General features: G+C 61.0%; 2 protein-coding genes across 3 annotated transcripts; both read right to left on the bottom strand.

Annotated features, from left to right (window-relative positions):
• Nucleotides 1-4987: 4987 nt before the first annotated feature.
• On the bottom strand, nt 4988-7318 carry Lcnl1 (lipocalin like 1). The gene is made up of 7 exons (XM_026395611.2): nt 7220-7318; nt 6735-6874; nt 6124-6197; nt 5863-5973; nt 5550-5651; nt 5295-5320; nt 4988-5044 (listed from the first exon to the last, which is right to left on the bottom strand). Exons 1-7 carry the CDS (start codon nt 7316-7318, stop codon nt 4988-4990), a joined length of 609 nt encoding a protein of 202 aa, XP_026251396.1.
• Nucleotides 7319-8388: 1070 nt separating this feature from the next.
• On the bottom strand, nt 8389-11755 carry Ptgds (prostaglandin D2 synthase). Of its 2 annotated transcripts, XM_026395472.2 has the most exons (7): nt 11558-11755; nt 10615-10754; nt 10436-10512; nt 9784-9900; nt 9506-9607; nt 9038-9063; nt 8389-8518 (listed from the first exon to the last, which is right to left on the bottom strand). In XM_026395472.2, exons 1-6 carry the CDS (start codon nt 11663-11665, stop codon nt 9038-9040), a joined length of 570 nt encoding a protein of 189 aa, XP_026251257.1. In that variant the 5' UTR covers nt 11666-11755; the 3' UTR covers nt 8389-8518. The 2 variants fall into 2 exon arrangements, with proteins under 2 accessions (XP_026251257.1, XP_026251258.1); XM_026395473.2 differs by lacking the exon at nt 9506-9607.
• Nucleotides 11756-24696: the final 12941 nt, after the last annotated feature.

Here is a 24696-nt window from a genome sequence, read left to right as displayed (position 1 = left end):
CAGGGCGCCTGCGCCGAGGAGCGGCTTGGGAGGCCGACGCGGCCGACGTAGGGCTTAGGGCGCCTGCGCGGGGCGGAGTCTTCAGGGGCGGAGCTTCCAGCCCCGGTGGGAGGGACTCAGCTCCGGGACTGCGCGGGGCTTGGCGCTAGGCTGGCGGAGTCGGGGCGGGGCTTGGTGCCTGGAGGGTGCCGACTCAACCTCCGCGTCTCTGGCTGTGCGCTCTGCGGCCCCAACTCCAGCAGGGGTCTCTTCGTGCCTCTCCCCTGCCCCGCCCATGGTCCCCGAGTCCAGGGTTCCCTCAACAGTGGCGCGCACAGCCCCCGCGCTCCACGCGAGGGCCGCTTCTACATCCCACCCACTTACTCCTCCCTGCGGCCAGTTAGCCCTCCTCGTCCCCCAGGTGTGTCTCACGTGGCTTTAGATGCCAAGCGACGCTTCCTAACCGGGACCAGCCCAGATGCGGAGTAAAACCTGGCAGTCCGGGGGTTATGAGCCAGCGCTCCTGAGCCTTCATGTTGTCCTATCCCTGAGGACCCAGTGGACGATAGGCAAGGCCTCGGACCTCTTGGAGCTTGAGAGATCCAGTGGGAGAGACCATCAACATGACACCTTCCGGTAGGGCCAAGCTCTAGGCAGAAGCTGTAGCAGAACCAGAGCCCTGTGGTTGGGAACAGCTGCCTGTTTGAGCTCTGACCTAGGGAAGAGAAAGGGGGATCCCAGGAAGGGCCCTGCTGGACAGGTCTGCTCAAGACTTTGCAAAAGGGCTGGAGTGAGGCATGGTGGCCTTGGGGAGAGCTGTTGGTGGTTTTGTAGGCTGTCAACCTATCTCCCTGAGCTAAGCCTGCCTCATTTCCCAGGTTTCCTGGTTTGCTCCCCTCCAGGCCCTCATAGGCTCTGCTGCAGGGCCTTTGCACATGCTATCATCTGGTCTTGGATGTACTCACCTTTTTCAGGTCTTTCCCCAAATGCGCCCTTCTCAGTGAGCCTGAGAAGAACATTTCAACACCTGTCCAACTCTATCCCCTTTCCTGCTCCATTTTCAGTTTCCCTTGCTTGTGACTACATAGAATACATTCTAGCTTACTCATCATGGTAGCATTCTCTAGGATGGCCCAGACCCTTATGTGACCCCCCCCTTCCCTCAAGCTGCACCTAGTGATTTGCTTCTAGTCACTAGAATATGGCAGAAGCAATGGCTCTCACTTTGTGCTCCCTCCTAACCTGCTCACCACGACAAGGTGGCCCAGGGAGACCTCAGGTGGCAGAGCCTGCAGCCTGCCTTCACCTGCATGGGAGCCCGGGGCCACCCCTCATCAGCTTCCCTAAGGCTCGCTGCACCCACTCCTGCGAGGGGGGGGTGCCTGCAGGGTGACATGGCAGAGGAGGAAGGGCTGTCCCCCAGAGCCTCAGGAGCACAGCCAGACCACAGCTGATTTCAGCCCAGGGAGACTAATTTGGTAGCTCTAGCCTCAAAACCTGAGATAATAAAGGCACGTTGGCTGTTTCCAGTCCTGGAGATGGAGCACAGGGTGCTCCAGCACAGAGCTACATGGCCAGTCCTTCTTATTTTTTAATTCTGATACAGGGTCTTGCCAGGTCACTCAGGCTGGACTTGAACTTGTGACCCTTCTGCCTCAGCTCCCAAGTAGCTGAGATTACAGGTGTGCACCACACGCAGCTATAAATGCATGTTTGAAGCCACAAGTTTGTGATAATGTGTTACAGTAGCCATAGGAGATTAATGCAAGGAATAAAAATTAGTTCTAAAACATAAGAAAACCATAAAACCCACATTGGAGTGATTTCGAGAGTGTCTGGGAGCATGGCTTGCCAGCCGGTCTGGGCAGTTGACCCTTTCCTGGGTAAGCAATTTTATTTCAGTGGATATGGGTGCCTGTTACTAGGTGGGAAATGAGGCAGGTGGGCCTCAGGAGCAGAGAAGGGGAGGGTCTTGGGAGGTTCCTCACCACCTGGGCTTGAAGTCAACCTGTGAGGGGGACAGGGAAGACAAAGGGCCCAAGGCAGTGAAGAGGAGCAAGAAGTACAGCGAAAGGGCATCAGGGAGGCAGGAGACAGCTGGGCTTGAGGTTCCGGAGGTCATAGGAAAGTCCGAGAACAATGATGTTGAGCCAGACTTCAGAAGAGGGAAGGAGTGAACTAAATGGATGGCTAGGGAGGACAAACCCAGTCAGTGTGCAGCCTGTGCAAAGGCCCTGGGGCAGGCTCAAGGCTGGCATATTCAAGGGATAAGGCCAGTAGCACCAGAGGGAGGCCTATCAGGGCAGACCTTGTGCTGGCCAGTGTAAGAATTTGACTTTACTCAGTGAGGTGAGACCCACTGGGTGCAGTCCTGAGCAGAGAGGACAAGATCTGACTGATCCTGTAAATGAGTTGCTGGGTGCTCTGGTGAAGAACTTGCTGACAGCTGCCCTGCATGGCCAGAGCCAGGTGGTGCAGGATATGACAAGTGTTAGGTGGAATTGCAGGGTTGGGGGATGACCACCTCTGAACCCCTAGTGTCCCCCAGGGGCTGCCTCAACCCAGAAGGAAGGGAAGGGTGTCCCTGAGGCGTGGTGAGGCTGCCTGCACCTCCTCCCCCCAGGCCTCGTGAGGTGATGGCAGGGGTTGGGGGCTAGATCCATGGGACTAGCCTGTGAGGGGTTCCGTGGGGAAGCGGGCCTCCTGCCTCTCTGCCTGAAGCCCCCACTGTGCCCTGCACTTCCATCCCTTCTCCTGGTCCTGGTCAAAGCTGGGACAGCGGACAGGTTGAGTAACTGGGTGATAGTTGGAGTGTGGTGGGTGACTGCGCCGGGCCAGGGCACAGCCAGCACACGTGTGGCTGGCTCTGGCCTTTCCCACACACAAGCACCCCCTGGGCAGTCCCCTCATGGACCAGGTGGGGGCCAGCAGGTACGGGCGTGTCAGAGGGGCTGTCTGGGGTCTATGGATGGGCCCAGAGGGTCCCCGTCAAGAAGACGTCTAACGAGAAGGGAGCAGGCTCGTGTCCGCGGTGCTGGCCGCGGAGTCCAGGGCGGGCTGGGCAGTGCTCCACCTCTGACTGTGCTTTCCAACAGGAATCCGCCCACCAGGTGAAAAGCAGAAATCCTAGCAGGAGGCGCCCCCGGGGGACGTCCCTCGACTGTGGAGTGCTGTGTCTGTCCCTCGTCCTCAGAGAGGGTCCTCTAGGGTGAGGCGGTTTGGCCCAGACACAAGGATCCAGTGTGGCACAGACATAGCTTAGGGCGAGTTCACCGAAGGGTGAAAGGGGAGAGCCTAGAGGGGCGGGCAGTCCCACCAGGGAGCACACTCTGGCCTCGTGTTGGGTGCCAGTGGAGACTGGGCTCCCGTAGCACGCTGGCTGCACCTCCTGGAGCCCAGGGTCCTGCACAGTGGTCATTGCCCACACTGCCCTGTGCTAAAACAGGGCAGGCACCTGTGTGTGGGCCTCAGGTTCCCCTTCCTGGCCTGGCATCACTGGGGGGAAGTCATGTAACTGTCAGCTGACCCTCGGATCAGCTTGTGGGCGTCTGTGCCACTGTGGGGACATGATGTATGTCCCTAAACCTATGGAAGACAGTGTTGGGCCTCTGTCTAGAATGTGGAAGACTGGCACCTCTGGGAGGGGCAACAGCGGGGATGGGGGTGAGCTGGAGGATGGTGATGGGAGGGAAATGGCTCAGACTGCCTCAGCCTCAGTTGGAGAGGACCCTGCCGGCCCGGCCAGTGAGTAGTGGGTCTGGCAGCTGAGCGAGGGCTGTACCTCGGGTCTGGGTGCATGGGTCCAGCAGGGAGCCTGGACAGCCTTAATGCCTTTGCAGAGCTCAGCCTGGTCAGGAGGAGACCCAAGGAGTCTCCAAAGAGGGGTGGTCTCAGGATGAGCAGGGTCCTCTCAGCACAGGTGGGAGACACGGGGGTCTACCTAGGAAGCAGAAGCACCTTCAAGGGAGAACGCCGGCCATCAGTCCCATGGGCTCTGGCCCCCAACCCCTGCCACCAGGAGAATATCTGGGGAGCAAGAGAGGCCTTGGGGTTCTGGGATCCTCTTTTTAAGGTGAGGAGTGTTGAACCACGATGCAGAGACCACCAACTCCAATTTTAAACGGAATTACAGCAAGCTTGCATTGTGCACACAGAGAGCTGGCCCGTGACTTCCCCACCCTGACCTGGGCCAGAGATCAGCGCCCCTCAGGAAGGAAAGGTTTATAGAGACAAAAAGCCTCAAAAGGCGGTGTCTTGAGAACCTACAGCTGAAGGGATTCTGGCAAACGTGATGCAAGGGCAGATGGCAGATTAATGATCTGCATGGCTTGATATTTCAAGGTAGGGAGTAAATTCAGATCCCAACATCAGAATTCCTGAGGAGCCGCTGAGGTTTCAGAGAGGGTTGTTATCTGGTCGGGGGAGCCAGGCAGGGGTGAGTTCAGAGCCCGGCAGGAATCTCAGAAATTCACAGTAAAGCAGAAATAAGCTTTTCATGGCTTTGCGACAAGATGGCTCCCAGTGTTAAGATGGGATTAGGCTGGGGAGGAGTAGGTGGGGAAGGCAGGCAGGACGCTCTGCACAGCAGTCACAGGGACCTCCTGCTGGTCTGCTGGTTCTCACAGGTCTCCTAGAGCACCCTGTCTCCCTCTGCTTAACCTCTGCCCCGGGTGGGCTGGTGCTCAGGGTGACCTTAGGTAGGGACTTACAGCACTGTTGAGATCTACAGATCTCGCAGGACTCTGGGAGAGGACTGGCTCAGGAGGAAAGGCCCAGGGCCTTCAGCACAGGCTCTCAGACCACAGCTGGATGTCCCCTGTCCTTTCTTTGTCTCCTGTGTATCTCCCTTTTGATTTCTTCTCTCTACCTCAGCCTGGCCCTGCCTGTCGCCTCCCCCAGCCAGCAGAGCTGGCTCCCGTGGGTGGAGAGGTCCCCCTGCAGTGCTCAGCTTTGAAGGGTCTAGGGCCTGGGGTCCCCGGCCTGAGGGGCCCCCCATGCTCTGCCTCCCCTACAGTGAATGCACATCGCAGCTGGCTTTCACACACCATTTATTGTGCTTGGGGGGCTGTGGAGAGAAACGGGGCAAGAGCCCTGTGGGCACTCCAGCTGGATCCTTCACTGCAAAAGAAGGAGCAGCTGTGGGCCTGGTGTCTTAGGCCCTCTGGGCCCTCCTGGGCCCCACGCTCCCCACCCACCGCTGTTAGTGTGAGTCGGGGGACTTGACTGGGGGGGGCACCCCGGGGAAGGGCCCTGCCAGGCAGGGCGGCAGGGCACGGCTCAGCAGCTCCGCGGCTCCGAGGGTTCTGGGCACTCACCTGGGAGAGCACCGCGGCACACTGGTCTGGGGGAGAGAGAGGGCTCCGTCACCACCTCCACCTCCAGCCCCTTTCCCTAGGGCCCCGGCCCTCCCAGTCCACCATGTCCTGGCACACTCCTGCCTCTTCCTTGGCCCAGAGGGTCCAAAGCTGTCCCTGGACATCCCACATCAGGGATGGGTGGAGAGACCCGCAGGACATGTCCCTGACAGTCCCGTCTTCTGCAGCCCTAAGCTGGGATGGGCCAGCGCTCACCTGACTTGGGTAGCATGGCGCCCTGGCTGGGGTTCAGGCCCACGCGGGGTGCCAGTAGCTGCATCTTCTGGGCACCTTCAGGAAACAGCTCCGGGACGCGGACTGGGGGCAGGGAAGACGGGTGAGCAAAGGGGTTGGGCCAGAGCCCTTCCCCGCAGGTCTCAGGGGTCCGGAGGAGCCCCTGGGAAACAGGGGTTCCGCCCGCCGCAAGTGGGAGTGTGGTGGAAGGTGCACGTGGGCAACTCTGCAGACCAGATGCGGGGCACCGCTCCAAGGGCGAGGCCTGTGACCAGGGAAGGTGTCGGCTGCCCACCGTAGAGCTGCAGCCAGACGTTCCGCATGTCCCCCTTCTGCGTCTCGAAGTACACCACGGCGAAGTTCTTGTAGTCCGTGAAAGGCACGCGGATGTCAATCTGGGCCATAGCTGAGGGCAGGGGAGAGCCAGTGACTGGGAGCAACGCCTAGCTCTGGAGGGAAGCCCTGCCTCCACATGCCAATCAAACAGAATGCACAGGCCCCCAGGCACACACCCTCTGTGTCTGCTGCCCACCTGTGGGGGCCACCGCCGCCTCACCTGGGTTGCTGAACTGCCCATCCACTGCACCCTTGCTGAAGGTCGTGTCTATCTTCTGGCACCCACCGTCCGGCCTGGGGAGGAGCTGTCCATCCCTGAGCCTCGGCCCTGCCGGTGCCCAGGCCCAGGTCCTGCCTTGCCCTCTCTGACGGTCCCAGACCTGCAGGTGTCCTGAGGATGCTGCCCTGGCAGAGCCTAGCAGGGTCCCCTGTTCACCCTCACAACAGCCCTTTCAGGACACAGGTGCTTTATGTCTTACAGGGGAGGACAGTCCTCTGGGGTGGAGGCAGCAGTGTGGGGCTCAGGGCCTTCAGGTCTCCCCTGTGGGTCGGCACACACACACAGGACACACAGGCACACAGACAAGCAGTCACTCTGGTCTCAACACCCAGGCCTCGGGAGGGTTTGCAGGTGTCTGACTCCCTCTAGGGAGCAGGTGTGCTGGGGCTCCTATTTGGGTCTTGGCAGCTCAGGCCATCAGGAACCTGTGGTCGGGCCCCCTGGAGTATCAGGGATGCCTCTGGTTCCTTCTGGCCTTCACATGGCCTTACAATGGCCTTTGTCTCAGGTAAATCACCTGAATTGCAGGTGAGGCCGGTGGGGTCACTTACGTGGGGTACCCAAACTTGACATCCAGGTCGCCATTGGCCAAGAGGGTCACTAAAACCATGGGCATCTTCATGTCATCCTTGGAATCCTGGAAGCTCTGGTCATCTGACACAGCCCCGACTATGTACCAGATGCCCTGGAACTGCAGGGCAGAGCAGGAGGGCTGGGAAGTGGCCCCTGATCTCTGAGTCCAAGCCTACCATGTCCCTCCCTGCTACTCAGTGCTCATGACTTCTGCACATAGGTCAACCCCAGTACTGGGGGACAAGGCCCTGGGCAGTGGCGGTGAGCACAATCCAAAAGCTGAGCCAGAGGTCTGCTGTCCTCCCCAGTCCACCCCACTTTCTGGTCTGATGGGCCAGGCATCAGAGAGGGTCTTTCTTTAGGCCCCTGGCCCTGCTGAGCCTGGGTCAGAGAGGATGTGGCATGCAGAAGCAAGTTGGGTAGGGCCATCCATGCAGAGGGAAGAGGAGGCTTGTGGGCACACCTTAACAGCATCGAAGTTGTCCTGGATGGGGACCTGGGCCCAACCTAGGGACATCCTGAGCAGGACAAGGAGGGAGCTGATCAGCAGAGTCTGCAGCATCGTGTCAGATCCTCTGGGGCTACAGCAGGACAGGAGAGCTGGGGCGGCTTCTGCCAGAGGGACTTTTATGCCCCCCAGATGCCCTGGGGCAGCTAGCTGGCTGGCCTCTGAGGAAGCCCACTGCGATAAGCTCCCTCTCCAATTGCACCCTGTAGCACCTAGCCCAGCTGCTTCCACTCAACCCCGCCCTCCCAGCCCCGTGTTTCCTGTGGGAAGGGCTGGGTGTGTGGCAGCTGGGGACAGGCAGTCCTGGCAGCCACTGGGCCAAGGGGCTGCCTGACAGACACGCGCCCTGCTTCTCTGCCTTCTAGCCCTCCGGATGTTGGCCCTAGCCTTCTGCTCAGGCACAGCCCAGGTCCCCTCCTGCTCCAGGAGGGCCACCCAGAGGCCCACTTCATGACTGAGCCTACCAGGGAGCTGGCACATTGTAAACCAGGAGGGCCAGGGACAGGATCCTGGGAAGGACCAGCCTGGTGGGTACCTGAGGGAGAGGGAGGGGTAGGCAGGGGGCTGGCCCCACAGTGTGGCTTTGGTGCCAGGACTCTGGTGAGGGGCGGGGCTGCATGCTCTGGAAGCCCAGGCCACGGGTGGTGGAACTGTGAGCAGAGGTGTGGGGTGACCTATCCCCAGCTCACTCTGTCAGCCTTTCCCAGCAAGGGCCATAGATTCTCTAGCACCTTCCAAACAAATGTTCCTTTCTGTGCCTTCCCAAACCTTGCTTAATCTGAGTGCACTAATCCCAAACCTTGAAAAACCCATCTGATCCAAAGCTCCTTGGCCTTTCCTGTTTAGGGGTGATTGGGCGGGGTGGGGGTGGACACCTGTCTAAGGGATTAGCTACTGACTGACCCCCACCAGCTCATAAATTGGCAGCTCAAGGGGGTACAGATGGAGGAAGTGGGGCTGTGGTGAGGTCACAGCCATGTGCAGGGTAGGGTGCAGCTCGGAGCACTCCTCCTTAGCTGTCCTGACTCAGGAGCAAACACCAGCTTTGGGGACTTCGTACTGATGTTTTGAAGCAGGGACTGGTGAACAAAGTGTCAGAGGACAGATAGGCAAGACTCAGGCTCTCATTTGCTTCCAGAGTTTATTTCTCAGGTCTGGGATAAAGCCCAAGGGTGCAGAGGTGCTTTGGGGAGCCGGGGCCACGGTCTTGAAAGAAGCAGCGGAGCAGGGGAGTCCTGAGGCTGGGTCACCTGGCTGGGAGGACAGGAGCCACTGGTAGTGCAGGAAACATCCTACCCGCCCCACTGGCCCAGAGTGAACTTCTAGTGTGGGCCTCCTACCTAGGGTCCCTCCAGAGCCTGGTCCCCTGGTCTCAGCAAATGCACCAGCAGAGTCCTCGACCTCCCCTATCCAGCCCTCATTCCCTCCACTCCACCTTCTAGCCCCTCCACTCTGGTCTGAGTTCCCAGTGGACCTCCTGCCCTGCCTCCAGGCCTTCCTACCCCCAGGAGCCAGAGATCCCTGCTGTGAGATGGTCCCTGAAGGAGGGGTCCCTCTCCCTTTCTGCCTGGGACCTACCCTCCTGGGCCCCTGGGAATCAGCCCTAGTCTGTGGGGGGCAGGTCTTCCTTCCGATGGTTGTAACTGAGGTCTGGTCTGCTCTGGGAGCTCCTGCCCCCACCCCACGACCCCTGAGGTGGCGGGTGTGTGCTAAATGGTGAGTGGTACCTGAGTGGCAGTCCCGGGGGAAAGGGCCCCGCACCAACTCACTCACCTATTCTTGCTCCTTCAGGCATTTATCTGTCAAGAAAGAAGCCCAGGGGGCCATGGTCAGTGCCACAGGCCTGGGCCTTTCTCCTTTCTGGGCTTCCTGCCCCTCTCCTCATGGTGAGGAACCTGCCCTAAAGGCCCTGGAGAGCTGGGTCTTGATCGAGACCCCAAAACTGCAGACTTCATCCCACCCCCAACACTCATGGCACCACCATGAGGAACCGGGGGCCTCTGCGTCCTTGTGGCTGGCAGGCAGGGTGCCTGGTGTCCTTTGGGAGGGGGTTCCTAGTAAAGGGGCCTGCAGCCAGAGGTCATGGGGTGTGGAAAGACCAAGAGCACCCTGTCATCCCAGGGCTGTAGGCAGGTCAGAGGGTGGACGGGCAGGGCCATCCTGTCCCATCCTATCCCACTCAGGGCCTCGCCTACCCTAATCTGACTGTAATCCACTGCCCAGCCGATTAGCCCCCCTCACCATTCTGGGGAAGGAAGACAATGTCGTCCTCTGTGAAACCATGGGCCTTGCAAAAGTCAGCAAACTTCTCCTTCAGCTCAGCCCTTGGGGTCTGAGTGCGGCCTGGGTGGGTAGAGAAGAGCCAGCCTTGGTGAGGAAGCTCTCTGCCCTGCCCTACCCTGAGTCTTGGGGACCCCTCCCTGGGATCCCCTCTAGGATCAGGTGTCAGTTCTCTGCTGACCCCATGCCAGGCCAGCCTAGGGGTCCCTTCGTGGGAGCCTGTGGGGTGGGGAACCTACTGTAGAGCGTGGCCATGTGGAAGTCCTGGCCAGGGCCCTTGGTGCCCTGGCTGAACAGCAGTGCGTACTCCTTGTAGTTGGTCTCCACCACTGAGACCGCGTGGGTGCTGCCCCAGTCTGGGAACCCAAGAGAGAAGCCTGGTTGGGGGCACCTGCCACTGCTTGGGGAAAGGGTGTCTTCTATGGGAGGGGTTATGGGTGTGCGTGGGAGGGTCTCAGGTCCTGGGCCTGCAGGGGATGCTCCCCTCTGGCTGGCTGCTCCCCAGTCCCTCCCCAGTTCAGCCCCTCCAGCTCGGGGCTTCCCATCTGCCCAGGAACTGTGTTCCCCAACCAAAGTCCTCAGGGTAAGAAATACACAAGATCAGATAACCATGAGCTCGTGGTCCAGCAGGGAAGGGGAGGTGGAACTGGAGTGCCTGGGGGTGCCCTAGCTGGGCAGAGGAGACCTGGGAAAATTCCATCCAGCAGGGAGGGGCCTGGCACAGCATGAGTGGGCTTGGGAGAGGTTCCAGTCCCTTGGGGGAGGGTCTCTCAGTCCCCCCCAAACCCAGCAGGATCATGCCCAGACCTTGATGGAGCTGACCCTGGTGGAGTGGCCATCACCCCAGCAAATGCCTTGGAGGGGATGAGGGGCGGGGTGGAGCCCACTCACGTGGACTCAGGTAGCTGTAGGAGCCAGGGTTCCCCGTGGGCTGCAGCAGCATGGTTCGGGTTTCACACTGGTTTTTCCTGTGGGCAGGTTACTTCCGAGGTCAGGGGTCAGGCCTGAGGATGTCCCCAGACGGCGACAATAGGGTGGGATTGTCTAGGTCCCAGAACCCGCCGTCCCACCTGAGGAAGGTGGAGGTGAGGTTGAGTCCGCCGTCCACGGTGGGGGTCACCACCGACTTGCACATGGACAGCATCGATTTCTTCTCCCGGAACCAGCTCGAATTAGAGGCGAGGCCCGCGCTGAACCAGCGCCCCAGGAACTGTGGCGAATGAGCGCGACAGGGTCGGCGGGGCGCAAGCGGCGGGCACCGAGACCCCCACCTCCGGCCTCCAGCCCGGCCCCGCCCCCCATGCCGTGATGACCACGCCCCTCCAGGGGGCCCACCCCTCAGGCTTGCCCCGCCCATTCTCCGCCCCCGGGCCCACCGGGCGTCTGCCCTCTCCCGGGGACGTCCCTGGCCGGCCCGATCAGCATCCCAGTGATCTGGAGAGGCGCGGTCTGCCTGGCAGAGCGCGCCCCATTCCTGGAGGGGTCAGGGCGGGGTTCCCCTCGGCTAAACGCGAGGCGTCCGCGAGACGCTGGGGAGGGGCTCGCGGCGGCGCGCTCAGGGGCAGGGACTCGCGCGTCCCCGCCAGCTCCGGCGCTTGAGTCCTGGTGGCTGGTTGTGGCCCGAGCGCGTCCCCGCCCGCACTGCGGGGTTCTCTGCCAGTTCGGTGTGCCATCGCCGTCTGCGCAGTGCGCAGAGACGCGTCCTGGGACCCAGCGTGGGACGTAAGCCTGTGTGTGCGCTGGGGATGGTGTTTGAACGGCGTGGGCGTGGGCGCTACACGGCCCTGGTGTCTGCGTGTTCAGTCAGTGGAACCGGTGAAATGCCGCTCTCACCGCCAGCCTCCACGGTCAGCCTCCTGGGGCAGCCGCGCAGCCCTCCTTCCCCGCTTGGCCCAGGCTCTGTCCGGTTCTGCCGGGCACTGCAGGACTTAGCGCCCCTTCACCAGGGAGAAACAGCCCTGAAAGTGCCCATTCTCCTAGGGCCTGTACAGTCTTTGGTCAGGGGACCCTCACCTTGTCCTGTTGGAAGTCGGGCTGCACAGAGACCTGGGCCTGGGTCTGCAGGACCCCCAGGACCCCCAGCAGAACCAGCTCCATCCACAACATGCGCAAAGTCGCCATTCTCGTGGAGCAGAGCAGGTGTCCCAGTTGGGTACCAGCAGTGTGGGCAGAAGAGGGTAGGTGGGCAGGAGGAGCAGAGGACACTGAGGAGACCCCTATTTATTGGCCAGGCTTGGCCTCCACCCAGGGCCCAAGGACAGCCCACAAGAGGCTCGTGATTCTGAGGGGTGGGGTGGCTGAGCCCAGCTGCAGCCTTGTCCCCCACAGGGCTGCTTATGCAAGAGGCTCCCACAGAGACCAGCCAGGGCCCTGCTGTGCTAGGGACATAGCTGGCCAAAATCTTGTCTATTCCATTCTTGCTGGCAAGCCCACCCACCCCAGCAGCTGGATGGGCAGGGAGGCGCTGCCCTACCTCTGGGGCCTCTGGTCACTGCCCACCTGGGGCCAAGACCTTCCTCTCACAAAATCTACCCATCATTCACTCTCCTTGAATGAGAGGCTTGAGACTTAGGGAACCCTAAAGCCTCAGTTGTACATTGAGAATTTGGTTCAGAGAGGCCAGCAGGCCAGGTGGTGACCAGAAGCTCCGGCCAAGGCAAAGAAACTCAATCTAAGAGGCAGGGCACTCAAGGCAGGTGTCCTAAGCACAGCAACCCCGTGACCAGATGTGGGGCTTTGATGATGGTCCCCTTAAGTGACCTTGGGGAAAGAACACAGGAGTAGGCGGAAAGGGATGGGGCCGCAGGCTGAGAGGGCCATCTGACTTCAGTGGGGGGGTTGCAGCCTGCCACTGCTTTCTGGCTTTGTGGCCTCTTCCCTGTCTGGGGACCTGCAGGCCCTGGGAATGAGGCCTATGTGTCCTGCCCTTCCTCCCACTGTCTGGGTCCCTGGGGCATAGGTTTATTTAGCATCAATAGCTGGGTGAGCAGTGCCACAAGGGTTTCTTGCTTTCTCAGTGATATTGGGACTGTTGGGGGTGGCAGGGCAAAGGCCAAGGTCGGAGGGTGGGGCCAGAGTCAAGAGGCACCCCAGAGTGAGCCCGAGACCCTGCTTCTTGCCCAGCCCTGACCAGAGCAGTCCATCCATGCCCTGGGCCAACAGGGAGAGACTCTGAAAGGACAGGCAGGACTTGGGGCCCTGACTCCAGGACCCTGCACTGCCCCTTGGCTGCATCAGGCCCCAGCTTGGTCCAGCAGCAGATCTGGAGAGTGCAGAGTGGACCAGCAGAGTGGCCAAGGACAGGGTGTGGGGGCAGGAGGAGGTGTGTGGAAGGAAGGGCCCCTGGGGGTGTGCCACTGAGTCCTGGCTGCCTCTAGCCTGGGGAGAGCTGTGGTGGTCTTGAAATGCTTCCAGGGGTGGGAGCCTCTTGGAAGAACACCTGGCCCCCTGGCGGTCCTTGGTGGTAGCTCCACCCCAAGGGTGGCCCTGCCTGGTGGGAGGAGGGCTGCCTCTTTCTCCCCCACCTGGGCCAGCACAGGCATGGCCCTGCCCCACACGGCTCTGTGTCCCTTCAGGAGAGATTCTGCCCTGCTCCAGGCCAGAGAGCCCTCACTCACTCAGCACCCACTCACAGGGCTGCCCAGGCCAGACTGGCTGCACTGCAAACTTGAGACACAGAGCTACCCCCTGTGGGAAGGGACAGCGAGTAAGAGGGGACAGGACTCTTATGCAAGGCCCAGGACCAGGCAGGGGCCAGGGTTCTGGCATTAACAGCTCAGCCCATCCCCAAACAGCAGGCAGCCCTGCCCCAGGGGGCCACTCTCCAGAGCCCACCCTGCCCTCTCCTGGCATTGGACCTCGGCCTTTCTTGCTGCCTCCTCTCTGACCCCTCTCCTGGTGACTTACCTCAGGGGCCCACGCTCCCCTGGCTCCTGGGGTGCACCTGTCTCTCACCTGACGGCCCTGTCCCCTGGTGTCCTAGAGCTATCTCCCCATCCTGCCCTGCTGCCCTCCCTCCCCCAAGAGCCAGGTCCCATTCTGCCCGGTGACCAGAGCCCAAAGCCCAAGGTGTAGGTTGTCCGTGGCACTCCTCCAAGTCCCGACCTGCCCCCCACCTCTGGTTGCCCAGCTCCTCCCCTTCTCCAGGCCCATACAGCTTCCAGGCTATGCTGGACACAGCCGGGTCCAGGCCCCCCGAGCTCAGCAGGAGACCCGAGCAGACATATGATGTGCACATGTGGCTGTCCAGCTGCCAAGCAGGACTGTGCACCACCAGGGACTGGGAGCGGGCACATCTGCCTGGCTGCTCTGCACACCAGTTTCTTTTCTTTTTTTATTTTAATATTTATTTCTTAGTTGGACATAGTACCTTTATTTTGTTTATATATTTTTACGTGGTGTTGGGGATCGAACCCAGGGCCTCACGCATGCTAGGCCAGTGCTCTACCATTGAGCCCCAGCCCCAATCCTGGACACCAGTTTCTTTGGGTCACAGGGAATGTGTCCTTGAGATATCACTGAGGCCATCCCCCTGCCTCTGGCCCAGGCCTGGGCTCCAGAACCAGTCCCAGTCTAGTCCTGAAGGGGAGTGGTTTCTTCCTCGGGGTGCGACAGTGTCTGAGGCAGGCAGCGATAGGTCCAGGCCTCTGCCTCAAGGGGTTCGCTCTCAAGGGCCCAGGCTGCTCCAATACCTGGTGAGCCCTGTGTCTGGCTGTCCACCGGCCTTGACCTACTCTCTAAGGCCTCCTTGGCCCCACCCACCTGTGCCTGGCAGTTAGTGTCCCCCCCTCTGGCTATGGGTAGTTGTTGTGGGAAGGGGCTTTGGAGGACACAGGTAGTCAGGGGCAGCCCCTGGACCCTGTGTGTCAGGCCCAGCTAGCCTGCCTTTCAGCCCTGCCAGGAAATGCTCCTCTGGAGCACTGGAAGGAGGGGCAGTGCCCTGGTCCACCAAGAAGAAGCTGGATAAGTATTCGGGGCTCTGAAAGCCAGGCGGAATGTTGTGCTGGTCAGCAGCGTGAGAGGGATGGGCTGAGTGTGGAGAGGGCAGTGCAGCTCAGGGCCTCCAGGGCCATCTGCGTCAAGGGGACACTCTGACTTAAGGGGGCTGTGCTGGTGGCACCCCAGGCCCTTCTCTCCCAGGCTGGCCTCTGTCATGCCTCGTCTATCAGGTTAGCCTCTGCTGACGCTGGACATGGCCACCCTCCACCTGCCCTCCCAACTGCCTGTGCCCTTCCTCACACAGCCCAGGAGAATGCACCCTCCAGGAGTCGAGCAGGGCAGGAGTTGGGGTAAGATCCACCCTGGAATTTGCGTATCTGTGCATTGCTGGCCAGGTCCTGTGGAGGGGGAGGTTGAGGATGGCCTCCACCTGTCCTGGGGCCAGGGAGCTGGGGGTGGCTGGTCCCCTCTGGAGGGCAGAGGTCCTGCCCAATTCTGCCTTAAGAAAGGGGCGTGGCAGGGCTGTGGGGAGGGACAGCCAGGCCAGCACAGTCCTGCCCACTCCTGCTCTCCTCCACTGACCACCGCTGGGACCTCAGCTCAGGGCAGACCTTTGGTGCTTCCAGAAGCTGTCGGCCCAGCCTTGGTGGCCAAGCCCCAGTGACTCCATTGCCTGCTGAAGGGTTGGGCAGGGGGGCTCTGGCTGGGCACCCCTCTCCTCACGATGCTGAAAGGCTGGTTTTAGGGGAGGGGCTTGCTCCTCCAGGACTGTGTGTGTGTGTGTGTGTGTGTGTGTGTGTGTGTGTGTCCCTGCTGTGAATTGGGCTGGCAGGAGTCTCCAGTGTCTCCTGGCTATGGCCAGGGGGCACTGGGGCAGCTGAGTGTCCTGGGTCTTGGTCCAAGCCTGTCCCTAAGTCAGAGACTCCTGCCTTTCAGTCTGGAATAGAGGACAGCCCAGTGGTGTCCTCCACTCCAGATCCTAGCCTAGTCAGTGAGGTCCAGGCCTCAGGACCCTCCCTCACTGCATTGTCCCTTTAAGGCTGGACCTGACGCCTTTTCAAACACTCTGGAGAAAAGTGACTACAGGGAAGTGGGCATGCAGCTCTGTGCAGGGTCATGGAGGGGTCCCTGGCAGAGGGCAGCTGAGCTCAGGCCCTGAGGGGTTGGGGAAGGTGTCTTGGTCATGAGCCCCTCTGGCCACCATCTCGAGCACCCCGGGGGCCCCCCTGGTCACTGTACACTCCCTGCTCCCAAGCTGGGACCAGTTCCTGCCAAATGTCATGGAAGGTGGCCCATGTTGGAGGACAGGTCAGGCTCTGTTGGCCCTGGAGTTGAGACCAGTCCAGGAACATGCCCTGTCCAGATGGGAAGGTGGACACTGGAGGGATAAATGAGGACATATCTGAGGGGATGTCCTATATCTCAAGTGAGATACCGTGGCTCCTCCAGGCTGGGAGTGCCCCAGTGGCATGGCCCAGAGCCCTGTCCCACACTGATGGTGGACAAGGACGTCGGACCCACTCCCCTGTCACCAGTGGGTTTATTTCTGATGGGAGAATGGCAGACAGGGCTGAGCTGCCTTGCAAAGGGCCCGAGCCAGGCTGAGATGGCGGTGAGAGCCCAATCTGCAAGGGACAGAATGGCCCTGAGGGGACATTCACCCCTCAACAGGAGTAGGGGAGGCTGGAGCAGAGTCCAGGGCAGCCAGAGGCCAGGAAGAGTGGGGTGAGCTGACCGGGAACAGGGCAGGAGGCCACTAGGAGCCAGGGGACAGAGGCCCAGGGTAAGATCTCAGTTGCTTCCCCACCTCGGTGGATCCCAGCACAGGGCCCCAGAACCCCCCAAGCCCCAGAAGCCACAGGCGTCACACTCAACGGCTCACACAGGCCTCTGGTCACAATCACCTGTGAGGACAGAATGGTCAGAGAACCCCAGCCTGAGGGCACACCTGCATGACTCCTGACCTCCAGAGCCCCTTGCACCCCCAGGGCTGGCTCAGTCGCTGCGAACGAAGGTGTCCTAGGATGGGGACGTGAGGTTTGGGGGTGGCACATTTTGGGCACAAGTGCATCCTCTCCTCCAGATCCTGGAACAGCCAGTGGAGGGCCAGGCTCCCAGACCCTCCCTGACTGCACTGTCCCCTCTAAGGCTGGACCTAATGTCCCCTCACACAGTGCACACTGCCCAGGCTCGGGCCACAGGGCAGATCTGCATCTCCTACTTCCAGATCCTTCTCTGTCCTCCCCACTGGGCCCCCACCTCCCCTGACAAGCTCTGTCCCTGCTGGGGCCTGGCCTCCACTAGAAGCAAACAGGCTGTCCCCCCGGCCCCTCCCGCCTTCCTCCTGGCCTCAGGGCCGCTGTGCGGGGGACTCCAGCAATCCCAGTGCTGCCCTAGATTCTCTTCCTGAGCCCAGCACCCAGCCCCACCCTGAGGATCTCCTGCAGCCCCTTTCTCTGGCTTGTGGGGGGGGGGCGAGGGCTGGGTGCATCTGAGGTCCAGCATCTGGACCCCCATGCTTTGCCCTTAGGGTTCTTGGGATCACATTCCTGCACCCTGTAGCCCGGGGCCCCTCCTTGGTCCACACAAACCTCCCAGTACAGGCCGTGGGCAGGAAGACAATGTGACCCTGCCAGATGCCCAGGGTCCTGGCAGAGTTGACAAATTTCTCCCTCAGGTCAAAATCCAGCTCCTTCTTCTGCCCTGTGCCAGGAAGGGGGCAGTGAGCCCTGGGGAGGACCCCTTTCTCCCAACCACTGGGGAGCCTTGGGAAGAGCTTTCTTCCCTGGGGGAGGCTCTGCACCCAGCTGGCCTGTGGCTGTCCTGCTGCCCAGGGGCCCTGCCAAGCCATGTGGTCCTGACCTCCTTCTTGGGGCCTTGTTTCCGTGGGGAGAGCCAGGGTGCTTGTGTCTTTACACTTAAGTCTTATAATTTTTGGAACCCAACTCTGGGGAGCAGGTAGAGGTCTCAACCTTGCCAGTGGGGAGGGGCGCTGCTCACCCCTCTAGGCACACACCAGCCAGTCCCTGGAATACCCCCGGGCACGAGACCAGGGTCAGGGAGGGAGAACTCACCTCCCCAGCCTCCGAGGGAGTTCCAGCCTGGCTGACCCTTGGGGACAGGGGTCCTGGTCCACTGTTTGTGGGGTGGGTTCCTGTGGAGGAAGAGACCCAGCCTCTGGTTGTGATGGGGTTTTGGGGTGGGACAAGGATTCAGGGTCCTCTGCTTCCCAGGCTTCCCCGGGCAGTGGCCTGTGGCTGCCTGCTCTGCCCTAGGAGCTCCTCTGGGTGCTGTGCAGCAGGTGGGGAGCACCAGGGGCCTGGAGGCAGCTGACAGCCCAGAAGCCCGGGGCGGTGCTTCCCCTGGCTCCCCACCCTGGCTCCCCACCCTGGCTCAGTTGGTCGATCCAGGGAGTGGCCGTCACCTACCCTCAAACCCAGTGCCCCCGAGAGCCAGGGTGCCCTGCCTGTAGCTCTCTGGTGGCTAAAGCCCTGAAGGCCCAACCAGGAAGAGGCCCCAGAGCAGATTCTCGGGCCGGACCTCCTGCGGTGTAGGTGTGCCCCATGTCCCGCCTGTGTCCCAACAGCGACAGCGGCTCATGCCACCCCAGGGCGGAGACACCGGGACTCACAGGACACAGCCCCAGTGGGACACCAGCCCACCCTGCGCAGCACCTGGGATTGCTGGAGTCCCCCCCGAAGCAGCCCTGAGGCCAGGAGGAAGGAGGGAGGGGCCGAGGGGACAGCCTGTTTGCTTCTAGTGGAGGCCAGGACACCACAGGGGCAGAGCCTGGGGGGGGGCAGTGGGGAAGACAGAGAAGGATCTGGAAGTAGGGGGTGCAGATCTGCCCTGTGGCCTGAGCCTGGGCAGTGTACACTGTGTGAGGGGACATTAGGTCCAGCCTTAGAGGGGACAGTGCAGTCAGGGAGGGTCTGGGGGCCTGGGCCTCACTGGCTAGGCCAGGATCTGGAGGGGAGGATGCACCTGTGCCCAAAATGTGCCATCCCTAAACCTCGGGTCCCCCAAGGCTGCTTCTTCCTGGGAGCTGGCCCCTCACCTGCCCTCTCCCTAGAACCCCAGTGAAACACTTGCCTCGTGTGGAATTTTCGTTCCCCAAACTCAGAACCCTACGTCCCCATTCTGCAGCATCCCTCAGCACTGAAGTCCCTGTGCCACTGGCTGCCCGTCTGCCACCAGCCCAGGCCTCCTCACCTTCCTGGGGTTGGCCCTGGGCCCTCCTCTAGCCCTAGCCCCTGGGCCCCGGCTTGGCTGGTCCCTGGTGATAGAGCTTACTCCTGGTAGGCACTGCCTCCACCCCCTGGAAGTCACCCTCTGTCCCCTGCCAGCCCAGTCGCCTCATCACCTGGCAGGACTTGGTCCCACCTGAGTGAGACAGGAGTGATGGGCAGCTGGTGGCCCCTGAGTCCGAAGGTCGCCATCTACACCAGGAACTAGGCTCCGTCCTTGCTCCTAAAGGTGTTGCTGGCCAGGCCAAGGACCAGCCACTCCCCCTGTAACTATAGAGCTGGTGACAGGCAGGGGCAGGTGCACAGTTCCAACCTCCCTGAGCAGCCCTGGCAAGACCCCTGCCCAGGCAGCAGACTCTGGCATGAGGCTGCACCAGTGGGGCTGGACCTGGGCTGCAGCTTCCCCATGTGGACAGAGGAGTTGTCCCCTGCTGGGGGGCTCCCAGGATGGGGGAGTGCTCACGGTGGCTGGAGCTGGCTGGGCGCCAGCTCTCCTCTGCCCCTGCCCTGGTGCTCCCCCAGGCTGGGACGTAGGCAGATCTTGTGGAAGGGCAAGTTTGGGGCCTGGGGACGTGGGTGCCCCCAAAGCTGTTTGGGGCCTTGGCCCTGAGTCTGTCCAGTCCCCAGCAGAGGGAGACCCATCCACAAGGGCTCCATTCTTGGCTGAGGAGGTGGGCCCTGGGCAGCACTGCAGGCCGGTGGCGGGTGCAGTGTGGGGTGAGGACTGGCCTCAGGCTCCTGGTAACAGTTCACCTGCCAGCCCTGTCCAGGACCAGCCCCGCCCAGGACAAGTGACTCAGATACAAGAGGAGTAAGATTTTTCCCCTTAGGTCTTCTTGGCAGGACCCGGCAAGGGGCATGGCAGGAAGGGCAGAGGATCCTCTGACTTGGCCAGCAACGGTCAGGGAGTGGGTCTCCCATCTGCCTTCCCTTGGTCCCTGGATCTCCTCCTGGGGAGGGTGGTGCCTGCAGAGACCACCAGCTCCCAGGAAGGTCCCAGGCTGCTCCTTTCCCCACAGGCCCCAGCCCTGCCTGCACTTCTGTCCCCCAAGACCGTCTGAGCCCCACTCCGGGCACCAGGCCAGGGCAGAGCTCCCAGCCCAAGTCTGGCAGAGCAGCAGCCAGCATCTGTGAGGGTCCACTGTGTGCCCAGTACTGCGATCCTGTCTGGCACAGCCTCTGCATTCACCACCCCCGCCTGGGAGCAGGCCAAGCTGGTCCCTGGTCCCTGCTCCCTGGGACAGGCGAGCAGGGACAGCGTGTGCTGTGCTCTGGCCGGCCCAGCACCATCCCACTCTGCCCACAGGTTCAAGGCCACTGTCCCTGCCCCAAACCCCCTCTTCCTTAGATGCACTTGCTGTGCTCCCAGCCCCCCTGCCTGTGATGGCTGCCAGAGGACATGAGATTCCCGCCCCCAGCCTACCCTCTGGTCCCTCTCACCAGCTGCTGAAAGGGGCAGCTGCCAGGATTCCCACCAGCTGAGTCCTGAAAGGGGACCCTGAGGTTGGGCAGACCTGGGAGGAGCCTCAGAGTGACCTTGGTCTTGGTCTCCTGCAGCCCAGTTCTCTGTGAGTTTGGTGGCCCAGACCCTGAGCTGCAGGAACACCCCCATCCAGAGACCACAACTCATGCTGAGGCAGCCCTCGGTGCTGCAGCCCCTTAGGACCTTGCGCGGTCACTGTCCTCTTCCAAGGTCTGAGCAGCAGCTTAGAGTGCAGCCTGGGCCAGCAGAGCTGGAGGGACTCATGGGTACCTGGTGTCTGCCACGTACCTGGCTGCTGATAGACATTCAGAGGCCAAGAGGACGTACACACAGAGCTTGGAAAATGCCCCAGCTAAGGACACCCAGGTAGGCGTCTTTGTGCAGGCGTAAACAGGTGGTGTCCATGTGGGCTCTTCAGCAGAGACCATGAGGCAGACGGGGTCACTGGTGTGGTCTTTGGACACAGGGTGACCTGGGCCTCTCAGAGGATGCAGTTGCCTGAAGTCCCAGGAATAAATGTTTGATTCTCAGCTTTAAACTTGCCGAGGAGATGTGGGCAGTGGGCAGCACTCTCACCCTCCCTGGACCCCTACGCCAGCGGGCGCTTGTCACTGTCACCATCTGGCACGGAGGCGTGGGCCCTGCCCTCTCTCATCCAGACATCTCCGCCTCCTCACAGACTTCTGTCAGCATCCGCCCAGGACCCTGTGCCTCCTGGCACTGCTCTGGGTGCTGGCTCCTGGGCTTCACGACCACTGTGGTTGCCAGGAGCCCTGGCCAGGCGTTGTGTCCACTCTCTCTTATGATTCAGGGTGGTGACAGGAAGATTCTCGAGGTGAGGACATGGCCTGGTCACCACGGTGCATGGGGGTCACCGTCCACACAGCCTTTCCTTGCTGATGTGACCCTGGCCACCTGACCGAGTCTGTGCCCAGGCTCTTCTCCCGAAGTCACTTCCCATCCCTCTCTCACGCTGGCTCCTGCAGGAGCGTCACCGGGGGCAGCCCCTGGCCAGAGCAGGCCCTGGGACCCCTCCTCCTGGGGTTTTGCTATCTACGAGTCAGGTTTTCGGCATGAGAGATCTGTCCCTCTTTTATTTCCTTTCTCAACTATCAGTGGACCTCGGCATGGCCTCGGGGCGTCTGTTCTGTACTTTGCAGTATAAAACCTAATGCTTCACTGCTGACTCTGGTGCTAGGATCTTCCTCACTCTGGCTGTTGGGAGTTGGGTCATTTGACCCACGTGTCCTTTGACATGGCTCCCTCTGGGGGGGTTTCTTTGTTCTTTATTTCCTTGGCAATTTGAGGTGTGTGGAAACCCACAAAACCACCCCTGGAATCAGGATCTCGTCTGCACCCCGAGACCCCTCCCACCGCTCCCCACCCCCCGGCCTCTGGCTGTCCCCACTGAGGCTCTGCTTGGTCCTGTAGGTAGCTGGCACTTCCGGGTTTCCTGAGGGGTGTCACACCTCAGACACTGGACGACTTCCTGCACCTAGCAGCCATGGATCTCGGGTCACCTGGCATTGGAAAGGGTGGTCACTCAGCTTCCTGTTGCTGTGTCCAGGTGCCAGGATGCTCCGCGGTTGGTCCTCCTTCTCCTGTTGATGGACATGGGGTGGCTTCCAGGTTGGGGCTGTCACTAATAAAGCTGCTGGAAAATCCAGGCATACATCTCTGGGTATGTGCTCCTGTCCTCATGGGGACATGGAGGGCAGTGGTGGCCATGAGTGGGGTGGAGCTGAGGCACCGCCAAGCTGCTCCCCAAACTCCCCAGGCGGGCTCTTCTCCTGTGGCCACCATAGGGGAGCAGGAGCCCCTGGGGGACCTGTGGGGTCCCTGGTCCACTGCTGCCAGGCTGCAGCTCAGCCCAGGCCCCACGGCCCCCGAGGGAAAGAGGGTGGTCACAGGCATGCGGGCAGCCAGGACAGGCCTGGGCCACGGACTCAGCATCCAGCTTGGACCTGGGACAGAGTGGTGGGGCTGCTCTCACAGTGGACCCCGGGGCCTGGAGGCCTTCGGGGAAGGGAGGCTGGGAGGCCCCAGGAATGGGGGGAGAGGGTGTGAGGGCACGCTAGGAAGTCTGAGGTCTGAGGCCTCCTGGCCTGGCTGGCGGGGTGGGGGGCTCTCAGGTCCCAAGGCCTCAGGGCCACCCCACAGGAGCAGTGCCACTGTCTAGCAGGGCTTCTCTGGCCCCACAACACACAGACCCCACAGAAGGGGCCCGGCTTGCCCTGAGCCCAGAGCCAGGCCCCCTGGCCCCTCAGGGGATGTCTGCTGCCACCCGGGCCTTCCCCACACTGCCCCTCCTGCCACTGTGCAGTGCCCTCACAGGACCAGGGGATCCCTCAACGTCTCCTGGCAAACTCTCCAACCCTCCCTAGGTCCCAGCCTGATGATTCCTAGCACCCTGAGCCCCAGCCCAGGGCACAGCCCTCATAGGGATGCGGCTGGGGACGCGCCAATCACAGGAGGCCCAATGGAGAAACCCGACCCCTGTTGGTCCACACAGAGCCAAGACGCAGACTGCATCCTGGCTGGCGCAGCCACCCGTCCCCAGGAGGGACAGCAGCTGGGCAGAGGCAGCCTGCAGTGTGCGCCTCTGCATGCCTGTGCCCGCACCTGCCAGCCTCCTCCAGATGGCTTGGGGACCACAGGCCAAGGTGGGTCCCGCCACAGTGCGCGAGGTGGCTGTGCATGGAGCCAGGGGTCCTGGTGCCCCATGGTGCCTCCCAGTACCTCCAGGCCCACTGGTGAAGGTCCTGGAGACTGAGACTCTCCAGGATGGAAGGCCCATGAATGTCGGTCCCCCTTGAGTCCCTCGGGCTTCCTGGGCTCTGGCACCAGGCTGAAATCAGGCCCACTGCTTGTAGCAGATTATTTATGGTGTTTGTGTAAAAACCACTGTGGTCGTTATCCACAAGTGTGGCTGAGTGTGTTGGCCCGGTAATCAAAGACAGGTAAGATCCAATTACAATGGTACCAACCTAAGACAGGAGGCTGACGATTTGAGGTCAGACCATCCAATGACGGGTAAGGACCATATGTAGTATTGGACAACCTAAAACAGGAACAGTCCCTAAGCCACATACTTGTTCTTTAAATTAAACAAAAGGGGGAGATGTTAGGGCCCGTAAACAAGTCAAGATGGCGCCTGGCACTTTGCCAGAGGGAGTGGTTTGTGAAGTAATGCCAGCAAGCCATTAAGATGATAGAGATTCCTTAATGACTGACTGCTGTGTCTAGATTATGTCAATTAAGTTAAGCTGTGTGTAATCATTAAGATGATGAGGATTCCTTATTGGCTGACTGCTGTCCCTAGTTTATATTAATTAAGATAATTAAGATAGTTAAGTATATATACCTCTGCCATCCAGCAATAAAGCGGCTCCCGCTGTATCAATCCTCACAAGTTGCTTGTCATTCCCCCTGGTTATTTTGCTGCAGCCAGACTGTGGCACACCCAGAAGGCTGTGTGTTACAGTGATTATGACAATGTGTCTTTGGCCCTGAATAAGCTACACGCCCACATATCACTACAGACAAAGTTGGCCCTATTGCCTCAGCTTCAGTTGCTCCTGCTGTGTGGACATGGAGGCGTGGAGGGAGGAGCACTGTGTCCAGGCTGCTCTCCAGCAGGCCACAGTACCTCCATGTCCTTTGCATTGTGGTTGTGGGCTCTGGTTACAAAGTGTCCACTGATGTGCCACCAGGGGACATTACAAAAGATGGCCTGGTAAGATTGTGGGGCCTGGCAGGCACCATGAGTAGAACGTGCCATCCTGAAGGAAAGGAGGAACTCCATGTCCCTCTCCATGCCTGAGCACTAGCGGGTTCAAGGACGGGAGCATGGGTTTGGGCTGCAAGGTCCAGATGTGACTTGTCCTGAAGGATGTGTGCTGTCACAGAGTGACTCCCTGCACATAGGCCAAGCTCCTTGGGAGGGGTCGCCACTGGACAGGGCCCCAGAGGGACAGAGGTGTGCTTTCTGGGGAAGTGCTGGAGGTAGCACGAGAACCATGACCTCAGGTCGTCCTCATGAGCATCCCACACCCCGTCTCTGTCTCCGTGGGGTCTTTGGTGTCTTGATGACCTATCTCACTGCCCAGAACAATGAGGCTGTGGACAGTGAGAAGGGAGGAGGGAGGAGGGGCAGAGGGCAGGAGGGAGAGGTGGAGAGGGTGAGGAGCCGTGTTAGGAGAGAGGAGGCGCCGTCATGACAAAGCCTGGACGTGGCGCTGAGACACTGCGCCCAGCTCCCTGTGGGATGGCGAGGGCAGTGCCCAGGCCCCCTGACCCTGTGGGATGGCCAGGGCGGTGCTCCGGGGCCCCTGACTCTGTTAAGCTGAAACACGACCAAGACAGAAAGTTGGGAGGCCAAGAGGCTGGGCCCACCTGCTCCAGCGTGGACAAGCTTCGGGGCAGCCGTCCTGGGTGCCAGCCGAGCCAGGGGCTGGAGGCCTGCCCTTGATGCTGCCTTGTGC

Source organism: Urocitellus parryii, chromosome 4 (assembly GCF_045843805.1).
Source record: "Urocitellus parryii isolate mUroPar1 chromosome 4, mUroPar1.hap1, whole genome shotgun sequence".
Classification (NCBI taxonomy): Eukaryota; Metazoa; Chordata; class Mammalia; order Rodentia; family Sciuridae; genus Urocitellus; species Urocitellus parryii.
The sequence above is the reverse complement of the archived record's forward strand: the minus strand, read 5'-3'. Positions and strand labels throughout refer to the sequence as shown.